At 52.8% G+C, this 15206-nt stretch overlaps 1 protein-coding gene across 3 annotated transcripts in view; it reads left to right on the top strand.

Annotated features, from left to right (window-relative positions):
- ABR (ABR activator of RhoGEF and GTPase) overlaps positions 1-15206 on the top strand; it is a 178345-nt gene that overhangs the window by 105131 nt on the left and 58008 nt on the right. For all 3 annotated transcript variants that reach the window (XM_060134493.1, XM_060134494.1, XM_060134495.1), the window contains 3 exons: positions 1075-1173; positions 7794-7979; positions 13068-13175. In XM_060134493.1, coding sequence (XP_059990476.1) covers positions 1075-1173; positions 7794-7979; positions 13068-13175 — 393 coding nt within the window. The remainder of the gene's footprint in view (positions 1-1074; positions 1174-7793; positions 7980-13067; positions 13176-15206) is intronic.

Genomic DNA, 15206 nt, shown 5'->3' with positions numbered 1-15206 from the left:
GCCTCAGGTGTAGGGTGGCGTTCTGGGAAGGTTCATCTGGCTCTGGTGAGTGGAGCGGAGGCAGGAGAGAGCGGCACTTGGAATCCAGTGGGGAGTGGGATGCTGTGGGTCTCTACCACAGCAGAGGAGAGGGTGGCGCAGAGGGAAGAATCCTTGCAAGAGATGAGCAAGGACACTTTGAAGAGCTTGGGGACTCAGTGTGGCAGAGGAGGGGGAGAGAGGAGGAAGAGGGGGCCAGGAATGACTTGGGGATCTTAGGTGACAAGAAGAATTTTACGTCTTTTCACTCAGGGAAAGTTTTCAAGCACTTTCTGTGTGCGGGGCACTGTGCTAGTTGGTGGCCACTCAAGGCTAAATGGGGTATGATCTCCACCGTAGAGGAGAAGGAATTCTGGAGGAAGGAGGAGGCCTGTTGGCGTCTGTGCCTTACACAGTCAGGAAATGCTGGCGGGGCTCGGGGGGTACAAGGGGTAAAGTTGATGGCCCACAGCCAGCACCTTCCATTGTGGGATTGAACCCCCAGGGACAGGAAGATATAGTCAGAGGTGTAGCTGGAAGGCCGCTCGGCCGGGGTTCCCATGCCCGCTTCCATCCCATCCTCTCTATCCCTACTCCTCTCTGTTTACACATCACTTCCCCGGAGCACCTCCTCTGGCCCCTGCTGTGCCCTCCACGTGACCATGCCCTGCCTCAGTCATGACTCTGATTTCCCTTCTTAACTGTCTGTATCCCACCACCCCCACCCCCATTAAACTGCTCCCACACATGGGGTCAGGTTCTTTTTTATCTTGCTCACTATTATAAGGTTGAATAGGTGGCTGGATACAAATAAGGAAATGTGGGGAAAAAAAAGGATGGGAGAGAATTAAAGCAAGACATTAGCAGTAGGAGTAAGGGTGATTGTTTTTCCTTTTATATTTCTTTCCTTTTATATTTTACAAATTTTCTATAATAAGTATTTGGCTTTTATCCCCTGCAAAAGTGTGAAAGAAGAGAAAACAGGCAAGAAAACAGGCAGCTCAGGGTTTTGGTCTCCTTGCTCATGAGCTGTTGGCTTTTGACCTGCTTTTACAGGTGGAAGCAGGGAAAGGCCTGGAGATGAGGAAGCTGGTTCTCTCAGGGTTCCTGGCCAGCGAGGAGATCTATATTAACCAGCTGGAAGCTCTGTTGCTGGTGAGTATATACTCTGGGGCCTTTGTGCTCTAAAACTGCTTTTGGAGTTGGAGAGGGAGGGGGACCTGGACCAGTCCTTCCCAGAGGCGGGGTCTGTGGTACTACTCTGCCTATGGCTTGGCAGCCAAGGTCACTGAAAAGGCCTCTCAGCCCCGGTTCTCCATTACCTGCCCTGGGAAAGGTAGAAGAAGAAGCACCACCTGGTTGGGGGTGGCAGACACTCCATCATCCCTGACTACAGTGCAGGCATTACTAATGGATCACAGTTCTCTGTCCAGGTGGGGTCTTAGCCTCCGACTCCGGCTGGTACTCTGGGCAAATCTCAACAAGTCAGTCACGTGGAGACCTCTTTGTCATCCCTAGTCCCGTTCCTTCCTTCTCCCTGGAGTAGTTAACCGTTCGCCCCATCCTGAGGCCCTCTGGCCGGAAATGTGTTGAAGGGCTGTCTGTGTGGTTCTGAGAAGCTCTGAGGCATTAGACAGGCTGCCGCCCTCTGTGAATGTGCCTTAGTTTCGTCTCCAAGACGGAGGTGTTGTTGTGAGAATCGGACTGAGAGGGGAATAATACAATGTTTTCAAAAGGCAAAAGTAACCACACAGACATAAGATGTTTTTGCCTCTGAAGAAAGTGCATATTAGATGCGTCTGGATACTTACTGTGCAGAGTGATTGTGGCATGTGAAGTCCTCTTCCTTGGGTGTTGCGCAGTCTGAGACATCAGCTGGTATCAGAAAAAGGAGGGATCAGAAAGGTAGATGTAAATCAGTAGATAGTCATTCTTACAAGAATTGTAAGATACGCATTTATGTACTTGCTGCGATGTGAGGTACTGTCACCCGGTGTCCCAGGGGACTTGGCATTTATTACCCCAGGAGTAACTATTGAGATGAGTAGCTGCTTTGTAACATGCTGGGATGAGTCGGTGGTCGATCTCACTGGGAGTTTGTTGGTCTGCACAGTCATTTTTTCAAGGGAGGAACAGTTTGGCAGGTCCATAAGGACTCGGGTCTGGGGCCAGAGCTAGGGCAAGACTTGATGCTGCCATTAATAGTAGACTTATTGCCCCTATCTTTCAAACTGTGCAACTTAACCATTAGTGGGTAATGTAATCAGTGTAGTGGGGTGAACCAGCATTTTAAAACAAACGAGAAAGAAAATGTTGGCCTGCATCCCATGTAGTAAGAATAAGTACTATTTCATGCAACTTTTGGCTTGTGTGGGTATGTGTATGTACGTACTGGGCCACATGCTTTCTTACATGCGTTGTCGGTTTTAAAAACCACTGGTGGGACTTTCCAGGCGGTCCAGCGGCCAAGACTTCGCACTTCCAATGCAAGGAACAAGGGTTCAATCCCTGGTTGGGAAACTATGATCCCACATGCTGCGCGGCGCAGCCAATAAATAAATAAATAAGTAAATAAATAAATACGTAAGTAAGTAATTTAAAAAAAAAAAAAAAACGGCTTTGGGCAAGCCATGGGTAACCTTCTTGAGCCTCAGTTTCCTCATCTGAAGATGAAAACAAGGCCATTACCTTCTCTCTCTCCTTCATGGGGTTGAGAAAATCAGGTGATCCTTTTGGGGACCTAGTACAGTGCCAGGTACTTAGACACCGAAATATTATCGGAAGGAAGGAGGACAGACAGACGAAATACACCTTACAAACTATGAATTGCTGTGCCCAGACACAGGGGCGTAGTTGTCATTACTTAAAGGATGCATATTTGAAAGACTTCAGAGGAACCAGACTGCCTGGCTTTGAATCCCTGCTCAACTGCTTACTAGCTACAGACCTTCAGCAGATTAATGAACCTTTGTGCCTCATTTTGTCCACCAGCAAACCGGGTATGCTAATATTAGTACTCTCTTCATGGGGCCGTTGTGACGGGTAAGTGAGTTTGCAGGGGAAGCTCTTAGAGCCTGAGTGTGAGTGGGTTCTAATTTTTCCTCCTGTTCTGGGAAAGAGCGCAGGTTAGAGCTTGTTTGTTTCTATCAACCCAGCAGTTCCCTGAAGGAAGGGGAGGTACATGTTCCCATCAGAAGCATGCCCCTCTTAGATTACAGCTCGTTCTAATCTGTCGCTGGGCCTAATTTGAGTCCCATTTGTCTGGGTAAAGATAACAGATTTAGGGGCCAAAACACTCCCTACCTGCCTGCCTTTCTAACAGCTCACGCTCTCAAGGTAAAAACTGGGAGGCTGAGGCTGCCAGTCCTGGGGTGTGACCCAGGGTAGGTCCCTCCTCTTCCCCCCAGCTTGTTCATCCTGGCTTGGTTCTTTCTGGAGCAGAGGCAAGAGCTAGGGAGGGACGGGCCAGGAGGCCTGGTCTGCACCTGGAGGCCCCTCCGGAAGAGGGGGCAGGACCCTCCACGGCCACAGTCTCAGATGATAAGCCTCAGAGATGAGGAATCAAGCCCTCCTCTCTCTCCTGGAGCTGGGGGCCCTTCCCAGCTACCCAGGAGCTAAGCCCTTTGCTCTTTGGGGTGATCTGACAAAGGCGTTCAGAGAAGAAAACCTGTCTTCCCCAGCTCCCTCCGCCTCCCACGCCCAGCTCTCCTTGCCACCCTACCCCCATTCCCGCAGCTCTTCTCCTGAGTGTTTGTTCTCAGTTTCACACTTCCTGATACGCAAACAGCTGGTCGTGTGTAGCCTGGACTATGGACACACAGACGCAGACGGGGAGGCCACACAGGAGGCTCTGTTCCCGCCGCCTGGGTTGCTGGCTGGGCAAGGTTTGGTAACCTTCCAGAGCCCTCCAGGTTCCTGATGGGCTCAGATGACAAGGGAAGAGGGTCTGGGAGCTGGGGCTGAGGTGGGGAGTGGAGGAAGGGGGCAGACCAAATGCATGTAATTCTGCAAGTCTCTGCAGGCTGCAGGTGAGCTGGGTGCTCCCTCTGGCCTGCCTTTGCCTTAGCACCTTCCAGCCCTGGGTCCCACCTGGCCCTCCTCTCTTCGACTCTCCTTCTGGAGTTTGCTTTGCTCCTTATCTGTAAGATAGGTTCAGGATGCTCCCCCCGACCCCTCCACCCCCGCCCCCAGCCTGTGGTGATAGTTAACAAAAAAGTACATGTGGCAGCCTCCAGGCCTCTTGGGATAGGAGGTAGAGGAAGTGGGCCGATTTCTTTCCCTGGTTTCGAAAGTCAAAAGGCAACTTGCTGGGGGACAGAAGAGACAAATGACAGTGTGAAGTCATGAAAGGAGTTCGAACCCGCCTGGCCCGTCTTCCCGAGGAGCACTTCATGGGACACCCAGAGCCAGAGTTAACTCTAATAAAATGGGGAACTGGCGCCCCGTCCTCTGCTGCAGGATTCTGGGAAGAGGGAGGGGGAGCTGGTGTGCTCTGTCAGGAGAGCAGGGCTGCCTGTGCCTTTCTGCTGCCCTCCTTGCCCGAGGCCTATTTTCAGGCCTTCACCTCCCAGGGTCTCAGGCCAGCTGGGGGCACACATCCAGCACTTTCCCTTCCCCCAAAGGCCCCCCCAACCTTGTCCTGAGAACCAACGGCCTGATGCCCCAAGCGCAGTCCCTGTCTGTGTGACCTGCCCCTGGTGAGCACCGGCGCTTCCCCTTTTGCATACAGTGGGACTTCAGGAGGAAGCAGAGCACTTGTGTCTTGTCCCTGCATAGGCCTGAGTGCTTCCCCAGCAGCTTCTGAGAAATCCTGACCGCCCCCCGGCTCCTTCCCCAGGACTGTTCTCTCCTATTTCCTTCATTCCCCCCGGGTGGGGATTGCACCCCGGCTGGGACAGGGACTCCGCGATGACTTGGACCCTCCTCTGGACTTGGGTAGATAGAGGTAAAAAGGATAAACTCTGATGGATCCCAAGGGCCAGCTCTGTATCCTTCACGGAACGTCGGGAGCCGTGAGCTCAATGTCGCTGCCCACCTGGGGTGGGGAAAACATTCTTCCTTGCTCCTGGCCCCGGTTCCCTCTGTGTCCCTGCCTGCCATGCTTCCCCAGGCCCCAACCCTCCACTTACTCTGATATTCCGTCTGAGGCCCTTTCCCATCACCTCCTCTGTGAAGCCCTCTCCGAGCTGTGACAGTTGGTTGGTATTTACAGTCCAAGTCGAGTAATAAGTGTATCTTGCTTTGTCCACGAAAATGTTTCATTTGTGTTGGTCCAGTTTACCCAAATAGATTGTAACGTTGTCCGGAGCAAGGAGCATGAGCCATAAAAATAATCTCCTGAAGGGAAAATTGGACCCCGTCACTCCCCTGTTTCAATCCCTCCGGGGAAAGCCAGGTCATTACATGGGCTTAAAAGCCGCATTCCTTCCCCCTGTGTGATCTGGCCTCTGCTCACCCCTCCAGCCCTCCTTTAGGGCCCTGCTCGCCAGCCCCCTCGCTCGCAGCACACAGGCTCACTGCTTGCTTCTAGCTCCTCTCTCTGCCCAAGCTCTTCCCACCTTGGGACCAGGCGTTGAGGAGCTCTGCCTGAAATACTGTCCCCTTTGCCCCCACGCTTCCATTTCAGGTCAGTGTCTCCTTCTTGTCCTTCAGCAGGACATCCCCTTCTTATTTCCTTCATTGCACTTATGTGTGATTTTGTGTTTGTTTCCTCGTGTTTTGTTTGTCTCCCCTACTAGATGGGAGGCTCCATGGGGGCAGTGATTAGTGAATCACTGACTACCCGCTACACCCCCTGGTCTGGCCTTACGTGGGCACTTGGTCCATTATTTGTGGGGTAAATAGTAATAACAGTAGCAGCTAACACTTACTGATTGCCTTCTGTGTGCCAGGCACATACTCAATATTTTAGATAAATGATGGCGTTTGATCTTCCCATCAGTGTTCTTGAGAAGGTAATATTATCCCGGTTTCACAAACAAGGCTGCTGAGGCCCAGAAATGCTAAGTGACTTGCCCACAGCTATTAAGCGGCAGAACTGGGACTCTGGCCCACACTGCCTGGCCTGCACCAGGTCGAACCCCAGCCTGCTTTCCCAGCAAAGGGCTGGACGTTAAGGCCTCATTGGTTCCAGCACTGAGAGGGTCAGAGGAGGACTTCTGCTTTTTCCTGCTTTCATCATCACGTCTGGATTTTTTTAGAGCTGGGAGGACAGGGGAGCTAGACGTCAGAGCACTGTCTGGGTCTTTAAGTAGAGGGGACTTCCCCTTGTGGACAGACAGATGGGAGGATAGAGTGAAGCCTGGCTGGACATCCGGCAGCGTGGCTGGCTCGAGCTTGGGGGTCTTCTCTCAGGGTGAGCCAGCGATAACTTCGGCCTCCCTCAGGGGAGGTGTTTCCTGCAGTCCAGCACTGGGTCACCCGTTCTCTGCTAGAATGCTTGCCTCGTCGGAAGCTCGCTACCTAATCCTGTGAGGTAGTGGGGGGCAGCTCTAGTGAGCCCATACCTGCGCCTGCAACTTCTCCTTTCTGCCCTCTGGGTCTCCAGAAGGACCCAGACTAAGTCAAAGACCTCTTTCCACACAGCCCTTTATCTTCACAGTAGATGAAGAACACCAAGCATGTCTGACTCAGGCTTCTCTCTCTCAAGTACGCGTACCCCTCCCCCCACCTCCCCACCCCCATGCGTTCTCTATGGGGCAGGTTCCCAGACCCTCTCCCCTGCAGGGCCTTTGGTGTGCAGTCTGGGCATGGTTGGGGGCTTTAGGGCTGAAGGAAGGTCAACCATGGAGGAGCTCTTTATTCTTCAGTATCATTGATTGTTTGTTTCAATGATTAATTTTAATAGCTTTTTTTCCTGATTATAAAATTAATATTTACTCACTGGAGGTGATTTAGAAAATACAGAAATCCCACTGAAGAAAATGTATCCAAGCCTCATTTTCCCTTCATGTTGGGCTTTACGGTGATAACTTCAGCCAGCAAGTGTTGGGGATGGTCCTGAGCTTCCGTCTGTCACCTCACCCTCTCCACCAGCAAGCCTTGGAGCGCCTTGGTGTAGATAAGCAGAGATGACAGATAGGGATATTGCATGTCATCTTGCATGTCAGCCTCGGCATTGAGAAAGAGTCTGAGGCTACGACAAGGCTCAGTGAGGAAGGTCATTGTGCTTGCTTAGCAATGTCTGCCGTGGGTACAGGAGGTAGCACGGTGGCATGCGTGCCACGCTCACTCTCTCTATACTAAGTGATGGGAACTTAAGATATCAGTGCAGCTGAGATTGGTTTGGGTCCCTTAGAAACTCTATTCCCCAAGTCCTAGAATCATGTTCTGTTTCTTGGAAGGAAATAGCTAAGGGGTTGAGTTCCCCGTCAACTCTCCTTCCCACTGAAGCATGACAAGGGAGTTTGTGACTCAGAGCATGAGGCCATTGTGGAAGAAAGCTATGGACCCTGTTAAACCATCAAGCAAACCCAGTACAGGCTGAGAACCAGAGGTCCCTCAGGGGACACAGGGTGGGAGAAATGTGTCCTGGCACCACCCCTCGGACCTGATGGGACTGCTGGACCAGGCTCCCTCTTCTTACAGTAATGGGTGGCTTGCTGGGGCCTGTGACAGCAGCTGCTCCATTCAAACCGCGCTTCAGGTCCCCTGGCCTCAGTGGCCTTATCTGGGCAGAACTCGAGCAGCAGGAGGGCCTAATCTGGGCCCTGGGCCTACTGACCCTCCGGTTGATTTCCCTCTCACCTCTGCTCTTTCTTCCTCTTCTTGCCCAGCCCATGAAACCCCTGAAGGCCACTGCCACCACCTCCCAGCCCGTGCTCACCATCCAACAGATCGAGACCATCTTCTACAAGATCCAGGACATTTACGAGATCCACAAGGAGTTCTATGACAACCTCTGCCCCAAGGTGCAGCAGTGGGACAGCCAGGTCACCATGGGCCACCTCTTCCAGAAGCTGGTGAGTCTCCCGTCGATGGAGGGCCCTTACCCGGGACCTCAGTGGAGTTGCTGGTGTTGAGAGAGGACTGGTCAGCCCCAGACCTCCTGGCCTCCTTGAAGGCCTGAGTCATTTCTGAGTCCTGGAGGAAAGCCTGGGCTTCTGCCTTATGGGGAACCTGGGCCTGCTGCCTCGACTCCCGGCCTCCCCCAGTGAAGCCCTAGACTGCTTCTAGGGCTGCCAGGGACAGGCCACATGGGTAGGTGCCCTTGGCAGGGCACTGTTTCTCTCACCTGGGGGCGCCAGGGCTGGACCGAAGGCTCCCCTGCTGGGCTGCAGGGCCAAGTGCCAGGTGGACAGGCAGGGACTGCTCACCTGAGACTTCAGACGCTCGCCTCACTTCTGCGCTGCCTCTGAAGTGAAGAGTCGGGAGGGAGACCATGTCAGCCGGCGATCCTCTCCTGAGGACCCTGGAGCAGGAAGCACTGAGAGCCCAGCCCACCCGCAGGGCAGGGAGAGGGACAGAGGAGGTGGACGTAGCGTGCGGCCTTGGTCGGGAACGACCCTCTCCTCTAGCTCGGCGTCCGTCTCTGGCCGCGTCCCCTGAGGACCCCCAGTCACACCCACAGGGCCCCCACCGGCTCTCCGCCACATAACTTCTGCCAGTCCAGCAGGCGGGATGGAGCTCAGGAGTCTGTGGCCCTATCCTCTGGGTATGAGTGGGGGTGGGGCAGGGAGCAGTGCTTCTCCGTTTCCTCCCCTGCAGTGGTGGGACCTGTTGAATGGACAGGGCTCTGTTTTTCTCACATGGAGAAGACTCTTGCTTGGATGCTCCTAGGCCACAAGCTCAGATGCTCAAAACTGAACTCATTGGCTCTGAAGTTCTTTGCTCTTTTCCCTGCCTCTGTCTCAGTGGGTGCGGCCATGTCCCAACCACCGTCCATCCATGGCTCCCGGGGGCTCATCCTTGGCACCTCCCCTCCCCCACCCCCTAACACCTCCCTGCATCCCATGGAGTCCACTTCATTAAAGCTCACAGCCACCTGCTTCTCTCCAGCACTCTGGCGCCCTCACCTGGACCACTGCTGTGGCCTCATGAGTGGCTTCTGCCCCAGACCTGCCTCCCAGGCAGCCTCTGGCCTCTACCTAAAAGCAGGAGAGCGTTTTCTAAACTCCTGACCGGACCTCAAGTCCCCCCTGCTCAGGGATTTGGATAAAGGCCAGGCTCCGAGGAGTGGCTTATGAGACCCTCTGCTGCTGGCCTCAGCAACCCCCTCTGCGCCCCCGACGCTGAACCTTCTGGTCTCAGTTCACACTGCAGGCGCGCTTGACCTCTCTGTACTTGCGCTCTAGCCTGAAATGTCCTTCTCTGTCTTATCTGGCTTCTCTGGTCAGTTTCCAATTTAGAAATGACCTCCGTGGAGAAGCCTTCCACAGCCTCTGAAGTGCAGCCCCTATGCTTACCCACTCCGTGAACACTAAACTGCCTGACTCCCCAGAACCATAAGCTCCAGGAGGACAGACTGTATTTTCTTCGGTTTGGACCCCCAGAACCAGCCCCGTGATCAGTACATGAATGAGCGAGTGAGTGAGTGAATGAATGGGTGAATGAGCGCACCGTGTCCTTGACCCCTGGGACCAGGGAGAAGTTGGAAAGGCATGGAGGAGACATCACAGGACCTGAGGTCTGTGTCCTGAGGGACAGCAGTGTTACAGAGATGAGCACAGTTTCTAGAGCCAGGTCGCAGCTGGGTTTGAATCCGGGTTCTGCCACAGGTTAAACTTGTGACACTGGGCAACTTACCCAACTTCTCCTGACTCAGCTTCCTCATCTGTAAAAACGGGGATAGTGATGGTATTTACTTTATTGGGTTGTTGTGAGGCCTGAGTGAGTTAATACCTGAAAAGTTCTTGGAACAGGACTTGGAATATAGTAAATGAGTAAATACTCCGTAGTTAGCCATTATCATTACTGTTATTACTATCATTACCGCTATTATTATTATTATTAGGAAGAAGCACCCCTGAAAGGCGTTGTTGCCAGGGAACTCCACACTTCTGGTTCTGTCAGCCCCAGAGTGCTGGCCCCAGTTCAGGGATGATGAGCGCCCAGTCATCACTGCCCGCCTGGTCCAGGAGCCTGAGCTGATTGGCTTGGTGGGCAGCCTCTCCTCAGCCCTCAGGAGGGCAGAAGAGAGCAAACCCCGGTGGCGGGGGGGTGGGGGTGGGGGGTGGCGGTGGTAGGAGTGAGTAGCCCGGAGCATAGTGGAAAGGCTGTCCCGGTTTATCTCTGTCACTTGGACCCTGCTGTCACCAGGCTTCCCCATTCTGGTCTGAGCTTCACTGGCCTGGCTATGAATTTGCTACCCGCCTCTTCCCTCCCCCTGCATCATGAACTGATGTCTGAAGCCCCTGGGGCTACAGGCTTGGGAGGAGGCCGGGCAGGCCAGGCATCTGGAGACAGTTTATTTTCAGCTGGTCTCCGGGTATTTGATTATCCATTACCGAGAGAAGGGAATTAGCATCTCCGTTATTTGTTTTATGGTCACCCCAGTGCCAAGCTGCTGTTTCCAAGCAACCTCCACTTCCCAGTTAATGGCCCTGGCAGGCCAGGCCTTGGGCCCTGCAGGCGAAGGTGCTCCGTGGAGATGGCAGTGCCTGGGACGGCCGGTGACCCCTGCACACAGGCCTTCTGCCCAGGTGGCTCCTGCTTCTGGCTCACCTCCGGCTACTCCCTTCTGTAGTGGGATAGGAGGGTAGCGTTGCACCCTGAGCACCCAGCCTTTATCCTTCTGTGGGAAGGGGGACAAGGAATGTGCATACTTAGAAGAATAGCAATGATACTTTGGTTTAGGAAGTGACTGGCTAGCACATCCCCTGTAGCGCGGGACACCAGTGGGCCAGGGCTCCCTCTGGAAGAGGAAACGAACTCCATCCCTTCCCGCCCCTCCCCATCTGGGATTTTCCTTTCTGAAAAGTCTGGCCCATCTGGGGCTGAGACCTGCATGGCTCTGGCCCTGGCTTCTTCACAAGCATCCCAGCTCTCACTTTCCCCTCTGGCTTTCCTGCGCCCCACCTGCCAGCTTCCTCGAGTTCTGTCTCTGCCCTGGGTGGCTACAGGTCCCCCACCCACCTCTTCGGATCTTTGAGGAGCACAGGGATTCTGCAGAAAGCAGAGTCGATCCGGGGCAGGGCTCAGGGGCAGCCCACTTCCCGCCTCGTACCTTGGTGGGTAGAACGTCCTTCCTACTTCATTGGAAAAAATTTTAACCAGAAAATCTAGAGAATAATGTAGCAAACAGTGGTGCAGTCACCTCCCAGAAATAACAGATGTTAAGCTCTGAAGATATATGGAAAGACTTTTCAATCAAGAAAATAAAGCGTTACAGATGAGAATGAAGTCTCTCTCTCTCTCCCTTTCCTCTTGCTCTTCCTCTCAACCTAGAAGCAGCTACTGACATGAATTTGGTGTGTAGCCTTCTAGGCTGCAGTTCGTGTTTTCGCTATGCATATATATCTTTTTATGGCATTGCATGTACTTTTAAAGTGTATATAAGTGTGTCTGTATGTATCATATATTTTGCAATTCAATCAGCATTCATTTTGAAACTTGTCAACGTTGCTACACAAAGATCTAGTTCATCCATTTTAGCTGCACTGTGTGTATGGGTTCCCCTTGTGGGCATTTGTTTCCAGTCTTTTCACAAAAGAAAGAGTGAGGCAGGTAAATACCCTTGTTCACATTTCCTTGTGCACACACATATTCAAGTTTCTCTAGAGCAGTGCTTTCCAGTAGAAATAGAGTGCGAGCCACGTATATAACTTAAACTTTTCTAGTGGTCACAGTGAGTAAAAATAAACAGGTGAAATTAATGTGAAGAATATATTTTATTTCGCCCAACAGAGTCAAAATATTATCATTTCAACATGTAAACAAGATTAAGAAATTAATGAGATCATTTACATTCTCTTTCTCATACTAAGCCTTTGAAACCCAGGGTGTATTCTACACTCAGCACATCTCAGTTTGGACTAGTCACATTTTAGGCGCTCAGTATCCACGTGTAGCAAGTAGCTCCTGTACGGGACAGCATAGCCCTGGGGTCTGTTTGTAGAAGAGGATTTGCTAAGTAGCAGGCTAAGCTGTGCATATTTTCAACTTTATTAGTTATTGACAAATTACTCTCCAAATAATTATACTAACTTACACCCCCGCAAGCAGTCTGGGAAAGTTCCTATTTTCCTACATTCTTTCCAACCCTTAATATCATTAGACTTTTAAATTTTGACCAGGTTGATGGGTATGAAGTAGTATCTCATTGTGGTTTAATTAGAATTTCCACCCTTTGCTCTGGTAAGAGGAGATGTACGTGCAGAGCACAGAGAAGGCTTTCCATACATATTTGCGGAATTGAATTAACGAGCCTTGGTTTCCCCTTTTGCAGAAAGGGCTGATGGCATCTGTTCTGCCTCCCTAAGGAGGCGACGAGGCTCTGTGTGGTCCGAAGCTGTGGAAAGCTTTGTGTTACGTTCAAAGCGACATGCAAATGTGTAGAGAGGAAGGACCTCTGGCTCCTTGAAGGCTGAGGAGGTGGGGACAAGGACCTCGAGGGAGGCCAAGGGAAGTGGGGACTGTGCCTTTAAATACAGTTCCCCACACTGAGCATGGGGAGTGGGGCACTGAGCAGGCCACATGTGCCCACCCCTCTCCCTGTCTCCCCCTGCTTCAGCTAATTCCAGGATGTGAAAGATGCGTGAGGCATTAAGGGGCTTCAAACCGTGCGAGACTTTGATGATGCTAAATAAAGCCAAATGCTGCAATGAACTGAGTTTTGGCATGCCAACAAAGGCCGTGCCCTGCTCCCCCCAACCCCCAATACCCCCTTGTTAACCTTATTGGCTGAGCCAGTTTCCATGGAAACTACCAAGTTCAAAGGGATACTGTAGTATGTTCACCCTGCCTTTTCCTTCTGCTCCCAGCTAGCCGCTCGGACTGAGTTAGAGGTTCTGAGTGCTAAGGGAGCTCCAGGTGCTCTGGTTATGCTTTCATCCATTCATTAATCCTCTCTCCCCACCCCTCTCCTGCCCTTCTCTCTCTTCTCCCTGCAGGCCAGCCAGCTTGGCGTGTACAAAGCGTTTGTGGATAACTATAAAGTCGCTCTGGAGACAGCTGAGAAGTGCAGCCAGTCCAACAACCAATTCCAGAAGATCTCCGAGGTGGGCAGCTCCCTGCACAGCCACCCCTACGACTCGGGGTTTGGGGGGCTGCTCAGAGCCTTCTAGCCTTAGGGCCTCTCCTCCCCTGCTTGCCAGTGAGGAAGATGGTTCCCCGGATGAGTAACACTGAGCCTGATTTGCTTTCTTGCCCGCGACACTTTCCCTCTTAACATAAGAATATCGCTTTATGTATGATTTTGTTATTCTCTTTTAGGTTATTCTGCATTAGAACAGGGGAAGCAAAAAAGGAAATTAAAAAGGCAGCATTCTCCCACACTGTGGTGACCTTAAGCAAGTCACTTCCCTTCTCTTGGGCTTATTTCCTCTGCTGTAGAATGAGGTGTCTGGATTGATCCAGCTTATCCCAAGCCTGCTGGACAAGAACCACCAGGGGCCACTGTTTAAAATGCAGATCTTCAGGCACCTTCCCTGGAGCTTCAATTCAGAAGGTTTGGGGTGGGGCCCAGGAGTCTGTATTGTTAACAAACTTCCCCAGGTGATTTTTATAATCGGGAAGATTTGAGGGAGTCTGGACTAGGTGATCTTTTAAGATCCTTGCAGTCCCACAGAGAGCGGACAAAGGCCACGTGGGTAAGAAGCCCTAGACCTTCTGGCTGGGAGTATGCCTGTCCCTGCGGCTGCAGCCCAGCCCTCCCACCACCCTCCTCCGCAGGGCAAAGATGTGGCATTGGCTGCCGCCGACACTCCTATCCAGGAAGTGGCAGGGAAGGGCTCTAGGATTCCTCAGGAGCACAGCCCAGCTCACCCCTTGAGCCAAAAAGATCTCAGGGATACCCCCCACCCCCCACCCCTCCCACCCAGGCCACTGGCTTTACAATCACAACACCCAGCTCCAGGCTCGGGGCCGGAGAACCTCTGGTTCCAAGGAAAGGGAGCTCCTTCTGCAGTTTTGGAAGTCCTGCCGTATAGGCCCCCTCTGAATCCTTTGCTTTCTCTCTCAGCTCTGTTGCTGGAAAAGTTGGTGAGGTGCAGGGTAGTTTTCGAGAAACTACTGGGGTTATAAGGGTCATACCCAAGTTTGGAATCAGCTGGGAGGCAGTACAAGAGTAGGGCAGATGGAGATGGAAATGTCAGCTTGATTACTAGTCAAAGCCGGATTGGAAAAACGTGACACGGACCTGTAGCCACACTGGATTTGCTAACACTTCCCTCCACGTTCAGACACATCTATTGGGGGCAGAGAGAGGAGGGCTGAGCTCTGTTTCTTCTCCCAAACCCAGGGGTCGGGTGAGTCACCCTCTGCCTGGGAGGACGGAGTGGAGTGAGGGGTGGGAAGGTCCCTCTAAGTGGAGCAATGAGGCTGGAGAAAGGGTGTTTCTCTCACGGCTCCCCGCCCTCCCTGGGAACAAACTGGGTTTCCCATCTGTGTTCAGAGTGACCCTGCCAAGGCTGCCCGGGTGCCCGGGTCATGTGTGGTCCAGAGAGTGGTCAGGGGGTTCTCCTCTTAGCCTGGGCTGACTGCCTGTTCTCCATGGTTGGCAGAAACCCCCGCGCTCTTCCCCAAACCCCTCTCATAGCCAGCTGGCCCCAAGGGCAGAGCGAGGCCCGTGGCCTGCTGCCAGTGGCTTCTCACCCTGACTCATGCGCAGACGCTGTCACTTCCCACTGCTGCTGCCGCTTAATTACTGCAATTAGGCCCTCCTCCTCTGCAGCAGAGCGATTTCATACCTCTAGGCTGCCCTGGAAGGGGACGTGGAGAAAAATTCCCTAAACCTGGGAATCCAGACACATCCTTGAGAAGCTGAGTAACCTCCCTTTTCCCCAGCCCCACACCCCAGGCTCAGTCCCTGGGGGTTTTCTCTGTCTAGAAACAGCTTGAGGCAGGAGTAGGAAGTGTGGAGCCCCCGCTGCCTGGGCATTGCCTCCCAGGCAGAGCAGGCAACATCACCTGGTACCTGACCTTGGCCTCACCTCGTCCCCACCTTCCTGCTGACACGTCCCCTGGGAACACCCCCCCCCGTCCCCCGCCCCCCGCCAACCATGCACTCAGTCTTCCAAGTGAGGATTGCA

This window comes from Lagenorhynchus albirostris, chromosome 20, assembly GCF_949774975.1.
Source record: "Lagenorhynchus albirostris chromosome 20, mLagAlb1.1, whole genome shotgun sequence".
NCBI lineage: Eukaryota > Metazoa > Chordata > Mammalia > Artiodactyla > Delphinidae > Lagenorhynchus > Lagenorhynchus albirostris.
The sequence above is the reverse complement of the archived record's forward strand: the minus strand, read 5'-3'. Positions and strand labels throughout refer to the sequence as shown.